The 19,858-nt window shown below is 41.0% G+C and overlaps 1 protein-coding gene across 2 annotated transcripts in view; it reads right to left on the reverse strand.

Moving 5' to 3' along the window:
* Window positions 1-17,997, reverse strand: part of mad1l1 (mitotic arrest deficient 1 like 1) — a 57,302-nt gene extending 39,305 nt beyond the window's left edge. Inside the window, exons 1-13 of one of the 2 annotated variants that reach the window (XM_076728129.1) lie at window positions 17,867-17,997; window positions 17,148-17,360; window positions 16,916-17,056; window positions 15,342-15,521; window positions 15,126-15,250; window positions 14,938-15,019; window positions 12,871-13,001; window positions 10,804-10,918; window positions 10,515-10,576; window positions 6,254-6,340; window positions 5,340-5,484; window positions 1,217-1,357; window positions 648-704 (exon numbers count right to left, since the gene is read on the reverse strand). In XM_076728129.1, the coding sequence (XP_076584244.1) occupies window positions 648-704; window positions 1,217-1,357; window positions 5,340-5,484; window positions 6,254-6,340; window positions 10,515-10,576; window positions 10,804-10,918; window positions 12,871-13,001; window positions 14,938-15,019; window positions 15,126-15,250; window positions 15,342-15,521; window positions 16,916-17,056; window positions 17,148-17,291 (1,410 nt within the window). In that variant the 5' untranslated portion in view covers window positions 17,292-17,360; window positions 17,867-17,997. The remainder of the gene's footprint in view (window positions 1-647; window positions 705-1,216; window positions 1,358-5,339; window positions 5,485-6,253; window positions 6,341-10,514; window positions 10,577-10,803; window positions 10,919-12,870; window positions 13,002-14,937; window positions 15,020-15,125; window positions 15,251-15,341; window positions 15,522-16,915; window positions 17,057-17,147; window positions 17,361-17,866) is intronic. The other variant, XM_076728130.1, reaches the window with a different exon arrangement.
* Between the last annotated feature and the right edge of the window lie 1,861 nt (window positions 17,998-19,858).

The following is a 19,858-nucleotide window of genomic DNA, read 5'->3' on the forward strand; positions in this document are numbered from 1 at the left end:
GTGTGAAATTTTAGCAGTGGTGCTCATGCCGCTACAGAATGAAGTTATGGTACTGGCACTCTCATCATGTACAGATTTTGACTCAATTGATATAACCGAACCAACAAAAAATCTGTTTCAGCTTTAACAGCATTATAATAAATTACTTGAGTTATTTAAAAAAATATCTGCATTCATTGAGCGCCTCGTGCTCCATAAAGACATCAACACTTTTATACCAACAACTGTAGAAAGATATCAAAGAAATTACCAGTTTGGAAGCATGACACGATTGCTGATGATGATCCAAAAAAAGTGCTGTGCCGGTCATTCAAATTTATTTATGCTAGCAAAAGAATAAAAGAATAAAATTATTTTTCTAAATTTCTAAGAACTGATGGCATCATAAAATATGACCACAGAAATTGAACGTTTTGTTCAAAAACCTCAATTGAAGCTTTGAATATTTAAAAAATGACATTCGGTACAGGCCTATGTTCTATTTTTTTTTTTTTTTTTGCATCCTTGTTACTTCTTTTTTGATTCATAGTTACTCATGGACTACAAAGAGAAGTTAAAAGGAGTCAAATGTACTCACCAGTGTGTTTTGTGCGAATGTCTCAGAAAAAAACAAAGTGTGTGCAGTGTGTGTGGAAATGTATACTTACTGTCTGCAGCTGCAGTTTCAGAGTCCCCGTCTCGTCCTGTGCTTTGCTCAGCTGGACCTGAATCGAAGGACAGAAAAAAGGGAAAACAGGTCACAGATACGAAGTACAAAAAAATAACTTCCTGTCCATATACTACTGATACAGTATTGACAGAAACAGCATGTGAGCGGAGCAGAAGCGGCCATATTTTATCCAAAGTGTGCTGCTCATTTGCTCAGCCTTCTTCTTTTTGTTGGTCACAATGCCGCTCGTCTATCACAAGTTTTCAGAGCAGATATCTGCCAGTTTGTTCACTGAGCAAAAGTACTGAGCACGTCAACAAGGAGCAGCCAAGCAGGACGCAGTAACATTGCCTTTAGCTACGGGAAAAGTGTCACTCAACAACATGCACACTGGCCGACAGCTCAGAGGAACGTAAACAAGTATTTACATTCAAATTTTGCAATTGTGAAAATAATAAACTTGGCGACAGAAACCTAGTAGGTTTCTACAAATGCAAGTGTTGTACAGCATTAGTATATGTGCGTGCACACATGCCTGCACACACATATACCACACACACCACGCACCTCCATCTCTGCATTGTGGCTCTGAGTCTTCTGCAGCACGTCCTCTGCCTCTCTGAGCCGTTTGCTGAGTTGAGGAGAATACTCCGTCGGCGCCAGTTCACTATCGTACGACTCGAGTATGGCCCGCATTCCATCACGCTCCTGTAACACACACATCCACATGAGCATAACCCTACAAAAAAAATTCAAAATCCTGCTGTATGCTTAATTTCCATGTAGCTGAGTATGAAGTCATGACCTTACAGAATTTTGTGCTTCTGGATAGGTTATGTTTGCGTGCATGAGAGCGAATAAACTGAGAATATCAAAGCTCTTTGATCGTTTTCTGATTTGTCTGTTACTTTTGTATGACTGTGCGGTGCATTAATATGACAGGCAAATGTCTTTGTAAATGAGGAACAAAGTATGAGGCAGCTGAGCCTTTCTCATCCAAGCTGTGACAAGAGAGGCTTAAGGTTATGGTGGTGCTCATCTGCATTTCTCCTCATGTAATCATCAAATCAAAGACAAATGTCTTTGTAGACAAAGGATAAAGAACAAATCAAAAAATTAAATCAGAGACTCCTGACAGAGAAATGTCTTTGCAAATGAAGCATATAATATTATGCTGCCTCATCCCTCTTATTTGAAATGTGATGCGATAATTTAAAAATTCTGCTGATTTTTTTTCTCCTCTATAATACTGGAATGAAAGATGTGTCCTCAACGCCGTGCTCTGTCCAGTAAATCAACACACCAAGCAGATGCTTCTCTTAGAGAAGAGAGGATAACAACCTCTTCAAGTCAACGTCCTCTCAAGTGTCACTCAGACTGACACGTCGTCTCCAAATAGCTCACGAGTCTCTGTCAGTGTGTGTCTGTCTGCTTGATGTTTGAGTGTGTATGTTCATTCGCACACACAAAAACATGCATGGTTCCCTAAAAGCACAAACAAAAATGTACAGAAGGAGAAGTCGGCCATCTACAGGACATATCGGAAATTGAAGACAGTGAAAAAAGGGAATTATTATGTATGATTTATGCTCTACTTTCGATATTTGAAGAGAAAGGAGCAGTACATCCTGTAGCCAGCTGAACGGCTAAAAATCAGCCCCTGGTTGAGTATTTGTGATGCCAGTGAACACCACTTACAGAGAAATACTCTTCAAAAACAGCACAATGCGTAAAAAATCTTACACATTACCTGATAAAACATTTAGCTTGTAACGGTAATGATTGATTGCGACATTTATTTCATGCGTTGACATAGTAAATCTGTACTGGTTGCCAGGCAACATGATGAGTGAGAACAATCTAATCTATTTTAAAAAAGCCAAACAGCCTGTTTGTTAATGCAAATTCACTGTCAGTCAGGACAGTTAAAATGATGCGTCTCCTCCCCTCCCTTCACCGCGCTGGTCCGCTCTGTATTATGAAGCAAAGCAGGCGGCATTTTGTGGCAATCAGACTTTTAATAAACATCTCACAAACAGCCAGGCTGCTTAGGACCATTCTTGAGTTTTGAGGGTCATTGGATTAGAAAAGCTATCAAGCAATAGTCTAATATTAACAGGGCTAATTTAGGGGAGTCAGGTCGAAGTCAGGTAAAACATGCCAGCAGTAAATACCATTTCAGGTGACTGCATGTACTATATGTCGATTGCCAAGTGCTGTCTTTATAGAGTGGCTTAAATGCACCTTGTAATTCCTGCATGTAAAACTCTGTGAATAATGGGCTGCAATTGCCCTGTCAGATTAGCTCATAGGCTAGTATCTGAAAACAAACCATGATTACCCTAATCAGATTCAGCCTTTGATTAGCCAGATCAAAACCAACATAATCCATTTAAAGATGACTAGTCTGGTTCATTTAAAAGCACTATATATGAAATCATCCTTAATTCAGCTTTATTGGTTTTGCCACTGAAGGGGCATCATTTGTCATGCTCGATAACACAATTGCACAATAATTCCTGAGAGGAACTTGGAAAGGAGAGAAGAGGAAGACCAACAGGAGGACAGACTGAACAGAAGTCAATACAAAAAGGTACAAACACATTTAGAGGTCAGTGTGTATGTGTCTGCTGCCAGTCCTAAACAGCAGGCCCTCTGGCTATTTACTGTCTATTAACGTGTAATGAAATTCACTCAATCTAAATCAAAAATCTGACGGCATTTCCCTGATAAAACCCTCATTTTAAAGAACACACAAACAGCGAGCGGGAATGAAGAGTGATAAAGCTATCGTTACAGTTTTCATCATCTATTCTTTAAAAATTGCTTTTATGTCAACGGTTTTATCTGGTGCGTAAAGGTGTGACTGTGCCTGTAATGAGTCAACGCGTCTGTCCCACAGAAGTGTTTGAGAAACAAAGCATCTGAGCAGGGCAACAGTAGCATGAAGTAGACGTAGCCTTGTGGTGGCGAGGGAAATTTGTTCTCCTCTCATCTTCCTTAGCAGCTGCTGTCAAGGTGCAGCTGAGCAAGGTCCTTAATCATCATTGATTTGTGCGCCAGTATGTGGCTACAGTCATTCCCACAGGTAAAGGGGGGAAATAGAGAGCTGTGCACCTTAGAGCTCAAACAAATACTTGATCAGTACAAAATGAATTGACAACAATGATTAATAGTTAATGTCACACACTTGCCTGGTTCCAGCTTCTTAAATGTAAGTATTTTGGTGGAGCTGGGCAATACAGTATATCCAATTAAGTACAATTAATGTTATTGCCCAATGTATAAAATGTCTACATCTTGGCGATCAAGTTATTACGATATGCAAGAAAGGTTATTTTTAATCCGAAAGTAACAATGACAGCTGGCTACATTCAGTATCTTATAGTAATGAATAATAACAACAAAAATATTGGTTGGTTGGTACTTCTTGGAATTATACAAAATGAATTAAAGAAAAACAATGAATGAAAGACTAAATATAATTGGGCAGTTACAGATAGGGTTGGGTGAAAGGCAGTAATATACTCCAGTATAGTCTTTAAATATAACTTATAGTTGGCTGGTTGGAACAAAATGTTCAGCAAGACATCCCTGAATAAACAAGATTTACTGCCTCATAGCTGTATGCTTCTGGAAAACAGGTCAAGATGCAGTTTCCATCCATGTCTGCCCAGACACACATCAGAAAATAGTTCTGTTTGTTTTTGCAGAACATTATGATGTCACAGTGACGCTGACCTTTGAGATTTGGATATAAAATGTCATCCCTTCATCATTTTATCCTATGAGACATTTGTGGGAAATTTTCTCATAATTAGCAAATGAATTCTTGAGTTATGGCCAAAAACATGTTTTGTGCGGTCACACGGTGACCTCTGACCACCAAATTCTAACTGGTTCATCTTAGAGTCCAAGAGGAAGTTTGTGCCAGATGCAATGAAATTCATTCCAGGTCTTCCTGAGGTCACAGCAACCAAATTATAATCAGCTCATCCTTGAGGATAAGTGGTTGTTTGTGCCAAATTTAAAGAAATTCCCTCAAGGTGTTCCTGAGATATGACGTTCAGGAGAATGTGGCGGGCAGATAGACAACATGGTAACATAACACCTCCGGCCACAGCTGTTGCATGCACGGCACAATGAAAGGGTCAATTTTTTTTAAAAAGCCCTGCATTCAAAAACAAGTGCATTGGATACTGTTTTAACAACTATGATTCACGGCTTCTGAGTGCTCGCTAAAGTGTGGCTGGTTGAATGCTGTCTCTGACAAAACAGTCCTGGGCCAAACCACACTTTCAGCATGCCTGTAGCCCTGCTTAGTTATGGTGTTGGGTGAGTGTGTGTGTGCGTGTGTGTGTGTCTGTGTATATGATTTGTGTACTAAGAGACTGAGTATGTTGACCTAGGGAATTACACACACTGAGAAATCGATATCACAGGGAGGTCTGGTCAGGAACTGCAGAGCAGGGGGAAGCAGGGCAGACAAATTGAGGAGTCACATGACCATCGTTGACCAATCAGAGCGAGAGGGGGGTAGAAGGGCAGATTAGGAATTCTGCCTTGAGATTCAAGTGTGTGCTGCGTTCCCTGAGCATTTAAAGTTAAATTCTGGCACGGGGTGATGGTGCAGGGTTTGAATACTTGTGCGATGTGTTTATGGGTTTGTGTGCATTTGATTGTCGGGCACCTTGGTTAGCAAAAGTACTCTCTTCTGTAGTCGACGGACAAGAGAGTCCTGTATCTCCCTCTTCTTCTGCTCCTCCAGAGTCTTGCCGTGCTGCTGGGACAGCTCTGCACGGAGCTCAGACTGCGAACGCTCCACACTCCTCACACTGATAAATGAACAGGCGGAAAGCAAAAGGGTGTGTGTTGGTTAATAACAGGGGAGAGGAGAGGACAGGGGAAGATGGAAACAGGCTGATTAGTGCTGAATGTTCAGACAATCTGACAAAAGTAAGCTATAGTCAATTTAGAGTAATAGTCCCTAACAGACAACTTACCTGACTGACACCGAATAATTTTGAGACAACTGTCCAGAAATCATTTGCAGCAGCAATTTGTGCCAGGTCTGATCAATAGGACAATAATTATACCAGAGCACAATAATTACACTTCACGCTCCCTTCACCTCCCACACCCACCACTCTCTCATTCTGCTGTTTCTAATATTTCATAATGAGTCCAACGCGCTCAGCAGAAGAGAGATGCTTGTTAGCTAATGAAAGCTTTCTTAGCTGGACTGAGCTGCAGCATAAATATACCAGAGCATGCGCACAGCCCTCCCCACAGACATCACCTCTGCCTAAACAGGACAAGTTTAATTAGTGAATTCCCCCTCTCTCAATCGCAATCTCAGACACACACACACACACACACACACACACACACACACACACACACACACACACACACAGAGTAACTGTCAGGAGTGCTATCAGAATCAGAACCAGTTTAATTAACTTTGTGACAATTAAGGACTTTTCAGAGATACGCTCTAATAGATACATGGGGGGAGAGAGGCATGCAGGCAGACAGAATGAGAGAAAAAGGTCTGAAGGCAGAGACAGGGATTTTGTGTATGTGTGAGGAAGTGTTTGTTACCGGCTGTTGAGTGTGTAGTTCTGCTCTTTCAGAGCAAATTCTCTCTGCTGGATCTGAATCACCTCCCTGGACAGATCCTCTGGTTTCCTACAGACAGACACACAGAACAGTTAGCATACACATGTGTACTCACACACGCACTCACAGACACACACAATGAAAAATCAATCTGACTGAGAGAGCAGAAAGGACAGAGAACAGATGAAAACGACGGCTTCTCCATATTCTTTTGTTAGTCGGCCAGTGGGGAGCTGTGAAATAAAATGACATGAGCAGCAGAGGGAGAGATGAGAGGAGGATAGTGGGCTAAATACTGGTCACAGCTCTACAAAACAAACTCACTCCGTGGGAGAGATTGACAGATTACAAAACACACACATACACATAAACACTCAATGGGAAGGCAATAATGCAGAAGGTCACATACTCTGACAGATGCACCACATGACCTCCAAAATCCTGAAACTATGGATCCGTCTACAAAAAAAGTGAATGTCATTACCTCTTTATCTCTTGTGAAAATGGCGTACGTCACAGGAGTTTATTAATTTGCTGCCACCCAGCAGTTAAAATTACACACCTGAACAATAAAGCAGCATGCTCTGAAGTGCAACTCAACATCATGAGGTTAGGTGCAGTCGTGACAGCAAAAGACTCGAAACTTTTAACCCGCAGGAGGCCAGTGTAACATTGCAATCTTCCATAACAAAATTCAAGCATGTAATCCACCTTTAGGTTTCACTAGAGACTGCCAGCGGTAGCCTGAGATCTGATATTGTGCTGCAGCATGAGGCAATCCTCTGAGTCATGTGACAAATTAGAAAAGGCTGAGCAGTCGAGGAGAACATCAAGGCTGGAAAGTAAGAGTGCCATGTGAAAGTTGGGTGGCGTAGATTTAACAACACTTCCACTTCCACTCAGTGGAGCCTTAGGTATGGAAATAATCTCATGACTAAAATATGAGTCCATGAATCATATGATGGAATAACTATGGTACCCAAAGTAGGTAATTCCACACTGCCCGGAGCAAAGAGGGATTAGCCTTCTGCTAAGATTATACGAGAGGCTCTTTTTCAGTGTTCTTCTGTTTTTTGTTTTTTTTTCCCCCCTCACAGGTCATGACCCAGACATCTCTGTTGATGGTGCAAGCAATGGGTTGGTTGCATATTATTCAATTCAATATTCCTTTATTAGTCCCACAAGGGGAAATTCCAGTTAGTCCCACAAGGAGAAAATGTGGGTAAGATGTCTTGAACGAGGTATAGAAACGGACTGTCAGGGTGCTGCAAGTCTGTGCAGAGGAAGTGATTCTCACACCACGGCCTTGTTTAAGTGTTGCAGGTTCAGTTTTAGAAAATACTTGTGATAAGAACAGTGCACTCAATAACCCAAAGACAAACTCATTGTTACCACTGGTCATGTGTTTTCACACAGGGTAGCTAATTTTTTTACCTTTGAAACTTAAACTTCAAAGCCATCATGTGTGAACTGTCACATCTATCTGAGTGATACAATATCTATACACCCACGGCTCTAAAGTCCATTCAGATGACACTAAGATCAGCGTTGTTGGGGAAAAGGCAGTGTTACAGCAACATTTTCACCAAATATTTCTCATTCACACAATTCAATTCTGTTGAGACAAGGCCTGCACATACTTGGGCTGAAACTAATGGTTATTTTCACTATCAATTAATCTATTTATGGCTTTTGATTGAATTGAAAATGCTCATCACAATATCCCTCAGCCCGAGGGGACGTCCTCAAATTGCTTGTTTTTTCCTGCCAAACACAAAGGTTTTCAATTTACAATCACAGAGACAAGCAGTCTCTCCCATTTTAGATGTTGGAGTCAATCCATATATGATGTTTCTCTTTAAGGAGTGACTGATCAACAATTATTTGATAACTAATATTGTTATTGCTGTGGAAACAGTGTTTGGAGCTCAGATAGAAATTTTACCCGACACATTTAGAATACACAAACACACACACGAACACCTCAAAATGCATTTCCGACTCAGAAATACTTTCTAAGTTACACTTTTCTAAGTATTGTCTTTCTTCTTGAGACACACACGCGACAAACAGTCTCAAAACTCTTTTTAGCTGGTGAAAACATTACTGGAGAAGAAACCCATTTCCAGAAAACCTCCCCGTATATTTTCATTGCTGGTCTCTACAACATAGAAAATATTTTCATTCCATTTCTGTCAATCTTATTTTCAATTGTCAAGCCAAGGGGTGCACACATAAGCAAGCACAATGTTATCAGACTGTGTAACAGAAGGAGAGGAAATAAGGACCAGCGACCAGCCAAATGCTGGCAAATTCAAGCTGTGGCTGTGGGGCTTGTCTACTCCACCAGAAAGCCGCACTGATTGTTGCTGGTGTGGGTTAACTTCTGGCCAAAAGTTATTTTTGTCTGGCAAAACAGCACAAATGGACGGTAAGAAACCAAATCCTGTGTTGTAAGAGACAGGCTCCTCAACTACAGTGCCATTGTGTTTACTCCTCATTAACAACTGTTCCACAACATATTCTCTTCTCACCACTAATGACCACCCCAAAATGTCTAGAGACAGAAGGAGTTACAATATGTAATCAAAAGCAACACAATGAATTAAGTATCAGTAGCTTACAGTTATGAGAAATGACTCAGAGGCCAGCAAAATCAACAAATCAATAATACAAATACACACTGGCGTGCCAAAACAGCACAGCCCTTATGAGATATTTCATATTTTATGACTGAAGAAGAAGCCCAAAAAAGGGGGAAAGCTTTGTTTTGATGTCAACATTAATTCAGACGCTGTTACATGACTGATGGCACTGATATTATCATTCTGTCACTGCAGTGTCATCAATTCTCTTTTCTTGCTGATCATTCCACAAAAACAGCATAATGACATAAATCCAGATTCGGTTCCACTCATTCCACCATTCTTTCTCACACAACTTTCTCATAAAACACATATTTAAACAAAACACATAGCTGGAAAGATTCAGGACAAAAAAATGAGGAAGTCATGACCGCTTTTTAACAGCCTATGAGGCAATCACAAAATGCCACTAATGCACAAATGCGAATCAATACTAATTGTCACGTGGCACTGTTGTACTGAATGAAATAAAGGTGAACAGACTGCTAAATGAAGTGCTCTCGCTTTCCATTTGCTTCCACATCACAGGACTGTGTGGGGAAAACAACATCCTGACAATTAACTTGGCCATTTAGTAAACAGTAAAAACAGCTTGAAGGAGTTCCTAACTGTTGATTTGCAAGCTGCATTAACCTTTACTTTTGATCAGTATGAGCCTCACACATATGGCTGCCCTTTAGAAGCTGTATGTGCAACACAGTTTTTTTTCCTCCCGGCAAAAGCACTCAGGCAGCCAATGACATAGCGGTCTGAACACCTGAATTTTGAGGAAGGTTTCAAATTTCCAACTCAATTTACTCAGGATGACAGCCTAGACGGACTTAAATTTTCACAGCCCAACCAAATATTGTGTATATTAAACTGAGGTTGGTATTGCATTCCTGTGATCCTCCCAGGTCCTTTAATAACAGCAAAATTAACAAATGCAATCAGGTTGCAAAACATATTATGTAAGACCAAAATGAAATCTTACATGAGGAAAGGATTTCATTCCATTTCATAATTTTTACAGTGCGTCTACCTTTTTCTTCTTGCCCTGTAGGAAAGTGTAACACACATTTTCTAAACACACACACACACACACACACACACACACACACACAAACACACACACAAACACACACACACACACACACACACACACACAATAAACAAACCAGAGTTGCTGTGTGGTTGTATTCCATTTAACATTCTGTTTACATCATGGCCAGAGTTAATCACAGAGAAAATGGCGTGTGCGTGTGTGCATGTGTGCATGCATGCATGCGATAGGACAAGGCTGCAGTGTTTATAATCTGTCAGATCTGCTCCACTGCTCACAAGGAAACATGCAATCATTCTCTCATTACTAGTTTTGACTGGATGCATTGAGACACACTCAAGAGCACACACAAGCAGGTACAAAAGCAAACACACACACCTATACAGCTGGTGAAATCAATCCACGGTGATGAGGCACATTTATCTGGAATGACGACAGCTCCTCCTAGTGGCACTCATTCATATTTCATCAAAAAATGTTGAGCTAAAACTTGTGAACGCTCGCCTATCTCTGTTTTTCTGCCTCATAATCACACTCGTTTGACACAGTGTCTGACCTGATGTTGAGTCCTGTAGATTGGCCCAGGTTTTCCCAGGCCTGGAGCTTCTCTGCCAACCTCTAAGGATTCGAGAAACCATAGGTCAAAGGTCTGTACATTGCATGTATAGCAAGTCCATGATATTATTATGAGAACAGTCAAGTGCAATCCATTTACTGATTGGCTCTAATATAATTAGACTTTTAATGCCTTCATTTCATATTTATAGTAGAGGAACAGAATAACTATGTGACTATCAACACGATACAGAGTGAAACAACACAATGTCACAACTACACAGCGTTACCTCCTTCTCCAGTTCCATATTGACCAGCTCTTCTTTCGTCTTTGCCATCCTCTCCAGCTTCCTTCTCAGGCCCTCCACTTCCTCTTTCAACAGGCTGCAATTCTCTCTGCTCTCCCTGGATGCAGTGGAGTGAACAAGGCAAAGACAAAAAACACAAAACACAAAATTAACTTTAAATCGTGTCTGGTGTAGTAAAGATACTCTATGCGTTGCATTAACGCTCAACTTGGACTTCTTTCTGAAAAACAGTACTGTGTTTCTAACAATAACAGACTTGTGTATATATATTTAAATTGTTATTTTTTATGCTCTTATTTTAGTAGATGTGTCATATTTTAGTAGATGTGTCATGCACCAATTTCACCAGAAAAAATTCCTCGTATGTGTAAAAGCATTCTTGGCAATAAAGCTTTTTCTGATTCTGATTCTGATTCTGATACACGTTTTCTAAATCCCCGGCTACATTCACACTTTCACATGATTTTAAAATCAGATTTTAGTTGTAGTGAGATCACAGTAACTATGTCTACACACGCATAAGTTAGGTTTACATTGCATTTGGGGACATCACATACATACATTCATTACCCTAACCATAACCACTACTAGCCTAAACCTAACCTTAACCCCAGTCTTCACCCTAAAATGAAATTATTGACATTATGGGGACCTCCATTTTGTCCCCACAAGTATAGCAAGTCCCCACAATGCGACGCAGGAAAATGGGCAACATATCTGTATTGCATTAATCGGATTATTTTAAACCCCAGACTACATGAGTAGTTTCTCGGTAAAAATGGATCAAATGGGTTATAATAACAAAGATGAGCAGAGGAGAAGAAGTGTTGAGTTTTTTTCACGACATTAGTTCAGATGCAAATTACAACCCTTTAGCACTACAGAGGGCAGTTAATAGACATTATCACTGATGATGTTATCAGGTTACTTTCCGATTTGATATTACTCTTCCCATTCTACTTCTTGTCCATGCACATTTTCCTAATAAAAAAAAGCTGTCTTACACCGAGCTAAAGGTTGAGCTCCCCTTAATATCAATGGGTCCCCAATGGAGAGGGCAGACAGCTTCAAGCACGCATCACTGAGGGCCTCACCTGGGCGCTGCATACTAACTGAGTGGTGAGAAGGGCAAGGCAGAGACTCACTTTAGACGCTTGAGGAAACGCTACTCCTGCACCATCATGAGCATCCTGACAGGGAACATCGCTGCCTGGCCCAGAAGCAGCACTGAACAGGCCATGAGGCCCTGCATAGTGCATGCTTCGTTCATCTGAGAATACAACAGGCACTGCTCTACCTCACCTAAAGGATTTTTACACCTGGTGCTGCCAGAATAAGGCTAGATAAGGCTAGGGGAATCATTAACAACGCCAACCACTCTGATAATGGCCTTTTCTACCTGCTGCGGTTCAGAGGAAGGTACCGGATACACCAGATCAGCACACAAATTCTGCCCTCAGGCCACTCAGAGCCTAAAGGAAGCCACTGCCCAAGGCTATTTATTACTATTCCTATTCTATTTAAACTTTCTCTTTTTAATGGACAAGTTGAACCAACTGATGGGTTTACATTTCACTACGATTGTATCATATACGATTACATGTGACATATGTTAGCAAAATTATACTTAATCCCTTATCTTGAGAAAGGAAATTGAGTTTAATGCATTAAAATAATGTTTCTGAAATCAGAAATCTGCCAACAGGAATAATCATGTGAAAGAAAGCACACATGTGGCCTTCTTTTCTCCCACTTTGCCTTCTCAGATTTTCACTGTGATTGTACACACAATGTGGTTTGACAGCACCCAGGTGACACAGAATAAACCCTCCAAACCAGACAGTTTGGAGGGTGCAAACACATTAGCAATGCCACCTGTCACCTAAAGCCTCCTAGTGGTATGATGATCTAAGTTACACTGAAATATCAACAAGTTCAAAGCAAAGATTTTGAGCACTGTGGGGTCATATTAGGCTGTAGTCTTTAAAAAGAAAGCATGTCTGTTTAATTGAAAGTTGAGACATTTTGGAACTTAAAAAAGTACTTCACCTGAGAAAGGCATTATCCTCTCTGAGGCGCTTCAACTCCTTTTCCAGGTCTGGAACCTTCGCCACCTCTGCCTTAACAGTCTTCACAATGGCGACATCTTGCTCCTGGAGGGCAAGACGTCTCTCCAACTCCTGCCAAAGTGTGAAGAGAGAAGTCATCCAAAACAGTAAAGTGTGTATTCAGCGCACTGCAAACACTCTTACTTTTGTTACATATACAGACATCATTTAAGACTTAAATGATCTAAATAGCTTTTATGTTCAAGAATCATTATCATGTAAAAATTAACCTACATACAATGAAGCACACTTTCAACCTACACTACGCAATTTGAAAATCAACTATAATTACTGCCTCGGAGTTGTATGTCTTGCCAACCAGTCAAGTTGAATTTCAAGCCAATAAAAACAAACATAATGGTCAAAGTTGTCATACTGACATTTCAGGGTATGGATTGATTCATGTCAACTCATGCATTGAGTAACATGCCAGAAAACATTCCACCTTCCATTCCACCAAAGTTGCTGGTAGCCTTTCAGCTGTGCAATGAATTAAATTATTTTTATCCAGTCTAAAGCTCGCTAACATTAACTTGCAAAGACGAAAAGGCAGCAAAACATCCTTTCATTCATCATTCACTCTTCCAACGGATTCTTTGTTTGTGATGCATTTGCAAAGAAACATTACATAGCCAGCCTGTTAAACTTGACCAGTTTGTGCAGCTTCCACAATGCCTGCAGGAAATGGAAAAGCTCGCTAATCTACGTTTTACAGTCTGTTACATTATCTTGACCTGTGCCTGCGCAATCTCTCCTTAGAATGATGTGCTGAATGTGGCTTCATTTGCTCAACACAAGTAGGAAAACGAAATAATTTAAAACAAAGCCTACTTGTCTTCATTCATCTATACTGCTTAATGCCATGCCACTTAGACCCACGGTATCGCCTAATACTACTTAGCTCGAAGTTTGTCTGACTGCCATGTAATATTCTCACCCTGAAACGATTTATAATGTCAGTCTAACATTTGATCCTGTGGTAAGTTATGACTCACTAATGTATGTAAGTGTCACTGTAGGTACAGTGTTTACATAACCTTCAAAACCAGGTGAACATTATAGGTGCACTTTGGTATTTAAATAGCACTACACTTGACCACAAGATTGACTTTTTGTGGTTCTTCACTTCACACTGCAGCATCACACAGCTTGTATACGCAAAGCTATGCTGCCACCCGGTGAAGATCCCAAAACACTACACCAGTACGCCAGCTGAGGTAAGAAAACCAGAAAAAAAAAAAAAAAAAGGTTAGCATCAGCCTGTATCGGCCTATACGGCTTGGCACTGTGTCTGCAATTGGTATTGGTGGCAAAACCAGCAGTTATATATTTATACTCCAAGACTTGGGCCGGCTGTGGCTCAGCAGGTAGAGCTGTCATCCACTTATGAGAAGGTCAGAAGGTCTACATGTCAAAATATCCTTGGACAAGATACTGCTTCCCGATGCTGTGCTGTGCCATCAGTGTGTAAATGGTTAAAGCTCGTAATGAGCAGGCAGACTAGCTACCATTGTATGAAAGTGTGTGTGAGTGGGTGAATACAGACTTGTGTTGTTAAAGTGCTTTGAGTGGTCGTCAGACTAGAAAAGTGCTATATAAATACAGTCCATTTACCATTTTACCATTTACTTGTTGTGTGATTGTCTGCATTTGTCTTTGAAATCCTCCTCATCCAGCCATGCTGTCAGTTTTCTATAAACATAAATAGGAGCCAACTGCTCGGACTCTGCTGGACCTGGCGTCCCCAACTTATCATCCGAAATGGGGATGAGAACAACAAGCAGTAAACTTACTTACACAATACAAATGTCACTTCCTTCTTTCAATTCAGCATGTAGACTGTAAATTCAGAAACTGTTTGTCTCCTTTACAAACTAACTATTTAAACTAGCATGCGTACACCTCAGTTTGTACATAGCTGACAAGTTTGTCCACCACGTTCAAACTCAGCGATCTCAAACTAAGATCAAAGAGTGGGCAAAAGTAATGTCCACTGTGTTGAACATACCTTAATCTTGATGATGTGCTCTGAGCAGGAGGACTGGGCAGCTTGGAGACTTTGGCAAAGTTGAGAGGCTTCCTGATACTTCCTGATTATAATACCAATCAGATAGAAATGTGTGGTCAGCATTATCTTATGCAGCACAGCTCACAATACAGCAGCATGATAGAGAGCAAGGTAAGCAGTGTCTGTACCCGCGTTGTAAATCTAACTGTTCCTGCAGTTCCTGTTTTTCCAAAGATTGAGTAGAAACTGTCGAGTCTTGGTTTTGAATCTTCTGCTTCAGCTCTCTGATCTCATCCCTCAAAGAACTGATGGTCTGTGAACAGATTACAGAGGTAAGCCCACATAAGATAAGAGACATGACTGGAGTACAAACACAGAGTGTGTGCGAGGCTGTGTGTGTGTACCTGGTTAGCAGTGTTCAATTTAATATCTCGCTCCTCCAGTTTCTTGTTCAGGCTCTCCAGGTTCTTACGGAGAGCACGATTTGCCTCTACTTGCTCTGATAGGTTCTTAGCTGCTCCAGCCTCTCTCTCCTCCAACTTTTTTATTCGCCCCAAGAGGTCCTGGTTCCGATCAACCTCATGCTGTAACATAAAAGGTTGAGAAGTAGGTTTTACCCAATGTCCTCTCTGACACTTAATAGTTTATGCAATATTCTGTGGGTACGAGAGTGGTGAAGAAAAAGTCTGTCTACAAGTCTGTGCAGTAACTCTGTAATATTACAAATAATCGTCTCCATATGGCACAAACGATGCCATTTCCACAATCTTGTCTTGAAGCACTTTGAAAGTTCTTTTGCATATGTCAGACTGCTTTTATTGATTTTTGTTCTGCTTTGAACACTAATAATCCCCACATGCATGCTACTAAAGCTATTCAGTTGAAGATTAATCCTTTTTTGATTAAGTGGTATTAATCTTTTTTTTCTCAAAAAACCAAACAGACCACAACAAATTAATTCAACACTCTCCAGTATATTAGTAAGCAATGACTGCAATGACGCATTAGTTCACCCTGTTTGTGTGTATACAACCCAATCAGCTTGTGGTGAAATTCTCAGATGACACTGCTACCATCAGTTTAATAAGCAACTCCAACATTATCTGCTACAAAGCTGAAGGGTACAGGTTAGTGGACAGGTGTGATGAGCACCATCTGCACATTAGTGAAGGCAAAACTGAAGAAACTGTACTGGACTCCAGATGGACTGGAGACCATAGTTCTATTGCCATACATAGCCATGACACCTCTTACAAATATTTAGGGGTCAACATTGATAGCCAGCTTAGCTAACACACATGTTTCAAGTCTCTCAGCAAGAGTCCATCAGTGCCACCATTTCCCTCTGAGACATTTGGTGTCTGCAGGTATGTTATGCACACTTTTAATAGAGCTAATTGAGCTTGTGGCTCAAATAATCAGTCTAGTTAAGGTAGTAGGGAAAATAATGGGAACACCCAAACCCCAAGACATTTTTGAACAGTCTACTATTTGGCAGACCAATAGGATTTTATCTAATCTTTTCCATGTATTGAACTCTGAGTATTGTGCTAATGAATTCTGGAAGGAGGTACAGAGTCCCAGTTGTTATAAACACTCATTTGTCCCTCAATTCATTTAAACTGAAACTTTTAATGGGCAACTCCTGGAGAATAGATTGAAAGGGAGGCCCTAAGATAATTACAGGTTTTCTGTTAAGCATGTGAAGTGAAATGTGTTTGTTTGCTTGCTTGGAGGGTGTGTATGTTTTGAGATAAATGCCTTCTGAGTTTTTCTAAAGTTTAAACGGAGGCTTTGTGACAAATTTGCTTGTTTTTTTAATCTGAAGTTAATGCTTGAGCACATGTTTGGATTTAATATCTTTATTGTGATGTTTGGTTTTGATGCAGCAATTCCCTCAATTCAAAACTTTACTTTATTAACCTTTATCATGTACTTATTTGCATTATATGAATGTGTATGGATGTGTAAGTTGTACCTCCAGGTCTCGTGCACTGTCGGAAGCAGCCTTCTCTAATTCAAATCGAGCTCGCTTGTGACTCAGCTCCATTTGCTTCTTCTCCTGGTCCAGCTGAAGGTACCGATTCTGAGACTGAACCCTCTCTGCTGCCTCCAACAACTATAAGGGAAGACAAATCAGCCAGTGCAGAGGTTGCATGTTCATACTGCTTTTACACAGCTTACTGTTGATCTTGTCAGTTTCTGTATACCTCCATGCTGCGTTTGTACTGACTCTGCAGGTTTCCACTACCCGCTGAGTGCTCTGACAGCCGCTGTGGAGGCTCAGTGCGGCTGATGAAGGAATTGAAGGACTTCAACGTCGCGAACACAGTGGTGTCATCTTCCAAATCCATTTTAAGAGTCACTGATGTTGCAGTGCACACATCGAGGGTTTAGAGTGAGGGAGGGTCAGTAAATTGACACTGCAAGGAAAGAAACAACTATTCAGCTGCTAATATTCACTCAAAAAGGTACAAAGCTCAGATAGGCAGATAAATCGATATAACACTCTGCTAACCTACATGTTGTAAAACACCAAAGGCTAGTAGTTAAATAAAAGATAGCTATGGAACAGTATCTGACATTAGCTTGATTGCTTGCTAATACAAACACAACTAAAGAAGTTACGCAAGCTAACCTAGCAGCTAAAAACAAGAGCTAACATTTTGTCGCTAACGTTACGTTAACGTTAAGCTACGTAACGCTATTCTGGCATTTCGTTCCTGTCTCTTTTTAGCCGTTTAAACTGTTGTTCCCGCTCTTGTGTCACTTCAGAATAGACGTAATGCTATGTTACAACTAAAGTGTGACTGTTAGTTTCTAACGTTACAGCTACCGGTATTCAGAGGGTGCTAACACGGTAACAATCTTTCAAGGACCGACTAGCATTTACGTTATTACGGTCTCGCTTGGCAGTGTGTGTCCTTACCTCGGAGTTGACTTGTTTGTGAAGAGGAGCAAGTTAGTTGTAGAAAGGCTGTCTTTGCTCTGCTAGCGTGTTAGCTGTACACACTGGTACTGACAAAAATCCCTCCAGTTTAACTCGAATGGGATGCGTGTGGTATCGCGAGGCTTCGTCACATGCCGCGAGAATGCTAGTTTGTTTTCAGGCGAAGGATGAGGACAAAGTTCAACTCACAGCATCACTGCAAAGTTTTACCAAACGAAACATGTTTTTCCGTCAGTGGATGAATTAAGTTTGTAAATGTAAAAGCCTGTAAGCTTTTCAGATCTCATCACAGAATGAGAATTGTTATGGCAGTCTTTATGCCTTTTCTGGCAAAACATTATTTAGCCTCTTTATGAATCCACATTCAGAGTCAGGAAGAAGTAGGAAGACCAACAAACAGTTCACTGAAGGAGGGAAGTTCACCAACAACATCATCATCACCACCACAACTGTCTGCTTTTCAGGTAGGCTAGGTCTAATAAAATTGAGAAAAAAAATAGTAAAGGTGGTAGATTTCATATTGTTTTCCATCAGTCTGGCACCTGTGAAGTACCTGGATGTGTGTGAGCTCATTGACATCAAAACAATGTAGTTGCATAATTTGTCCTACAGAGAGCAGCACTACTACATTCATCAGTCTGCATTTCACACAGCATGATGAGGGACCGCTCAGCAGCAAGCTGTTACTGGCTCCTCATTACTAAAATGCACATGTCACTGCTAAGTGTGAATAAGTGGATATGGATAGTGTACCCACGTAGCAGACTAATCGGGCACTGATAGCATGCATTTAGCATAGTACAATTTTAAAGATGGAAGATAAGATATGGGCTGATCATGGGTGACATGAAAGAGGCATTAAAATGTATTGAACCACCACAAACAACTACAAATGATGCTCTTGATCTGACCTTGATTTAGCTACAACCTATGTTACTAAAGCTTGTAATGAGCTATAACTCTCATTCTTATGCATCCAGTTTGCTTCCACATGAATACTTTATTCATCCCCTTGAGAAAATTCATCTTCTGCATTTGACAGCCAGAGCAGAGCGCCCAAGGACGAACTCAAGTTCTGTGACAAGTGCTGGGCTCTGAGGCAATGATCAGAGTAGTGCTTATACCTAGCATACATTCATGTATTCTGATGTGGGAAGTAGCTGGAAGGCTCCCCACCAGTCAAGATGGGGAGGAGACGTGCATGTCACATGATTTTCTGAATTCTTTGCCTGAGGGATTTCCAACGTCCACAACATTTCTGCAGTCTACAGGGCAGCCCTCCAGAGAGCAGCAATGTTGCCAGTGCGGATGTACCAGGATGTATGTTCACATAGATGTGAATATAGGGGTTATAAAGGCTCAGAAAAGACTAAGACCTCACCTGTAAGATGACTGTACTGAATGCTGAGCCACTGTGCCTCCCAGATAAACTGAGAAAATAGCTTCCGGCTAAGCAGTTGTGATGAGCTGGGAGGAGGGTAAACGCAGGGAAGGAGCAACACTTTCACGTCTTGGCCATTAATCCAGAGCAGCCCGCAGCAACACTAGAATAAGCTTTAGTTGCTAATTTACCACACCATGTTCCCAGTGGAGAGCAGTAGCTGAGGAGGTCAGAACCACTGCCCTTGCTCACCAGCAGATATGTGAGAGAAGTGCGGAAGTGCATAAAATGAAAGCTAGGGGGCGCCACAGAGGGCAGTTTTTTTTTTTTTTGTTTTGTTTTTTTTAAGTTGGGAGAAATCCAAGGGGGAGAGGGTGGAGGAGTGTGAATTTGTCTGAAAAGGTCAGGCAGAAGACATGTCCTCTCCAGAGTGACACAAGGGCTCTCGTTCTCTCTGTCACTGTCTCCTTCTTTCTCATCGCTTCTCCCCCAAGAGGATTATGTCTGTTTTGGTCCGCTGTCCTCACACCCCTTGGCCCCTCCCGCCTCTCTTGTCTCCTTTTCTTGGACCCCCTATCTCCCTCACTTAC

This window comes from Chaetodon auriga, chromosome 4 (assembly GCF_051107435.1).
Source record: "Chaetodon auriga isolate fChaAug3 chromosome 4, fChaAug3.hap1, whole genome shotgun sequence".
NCBI classification, from domain to species: Eukaryota; Metazoa; Chordata; class Actinopteri; order Chaetodontiformes; family Chaetodontidae; genus Chaetodon; species Chaetodon auriga.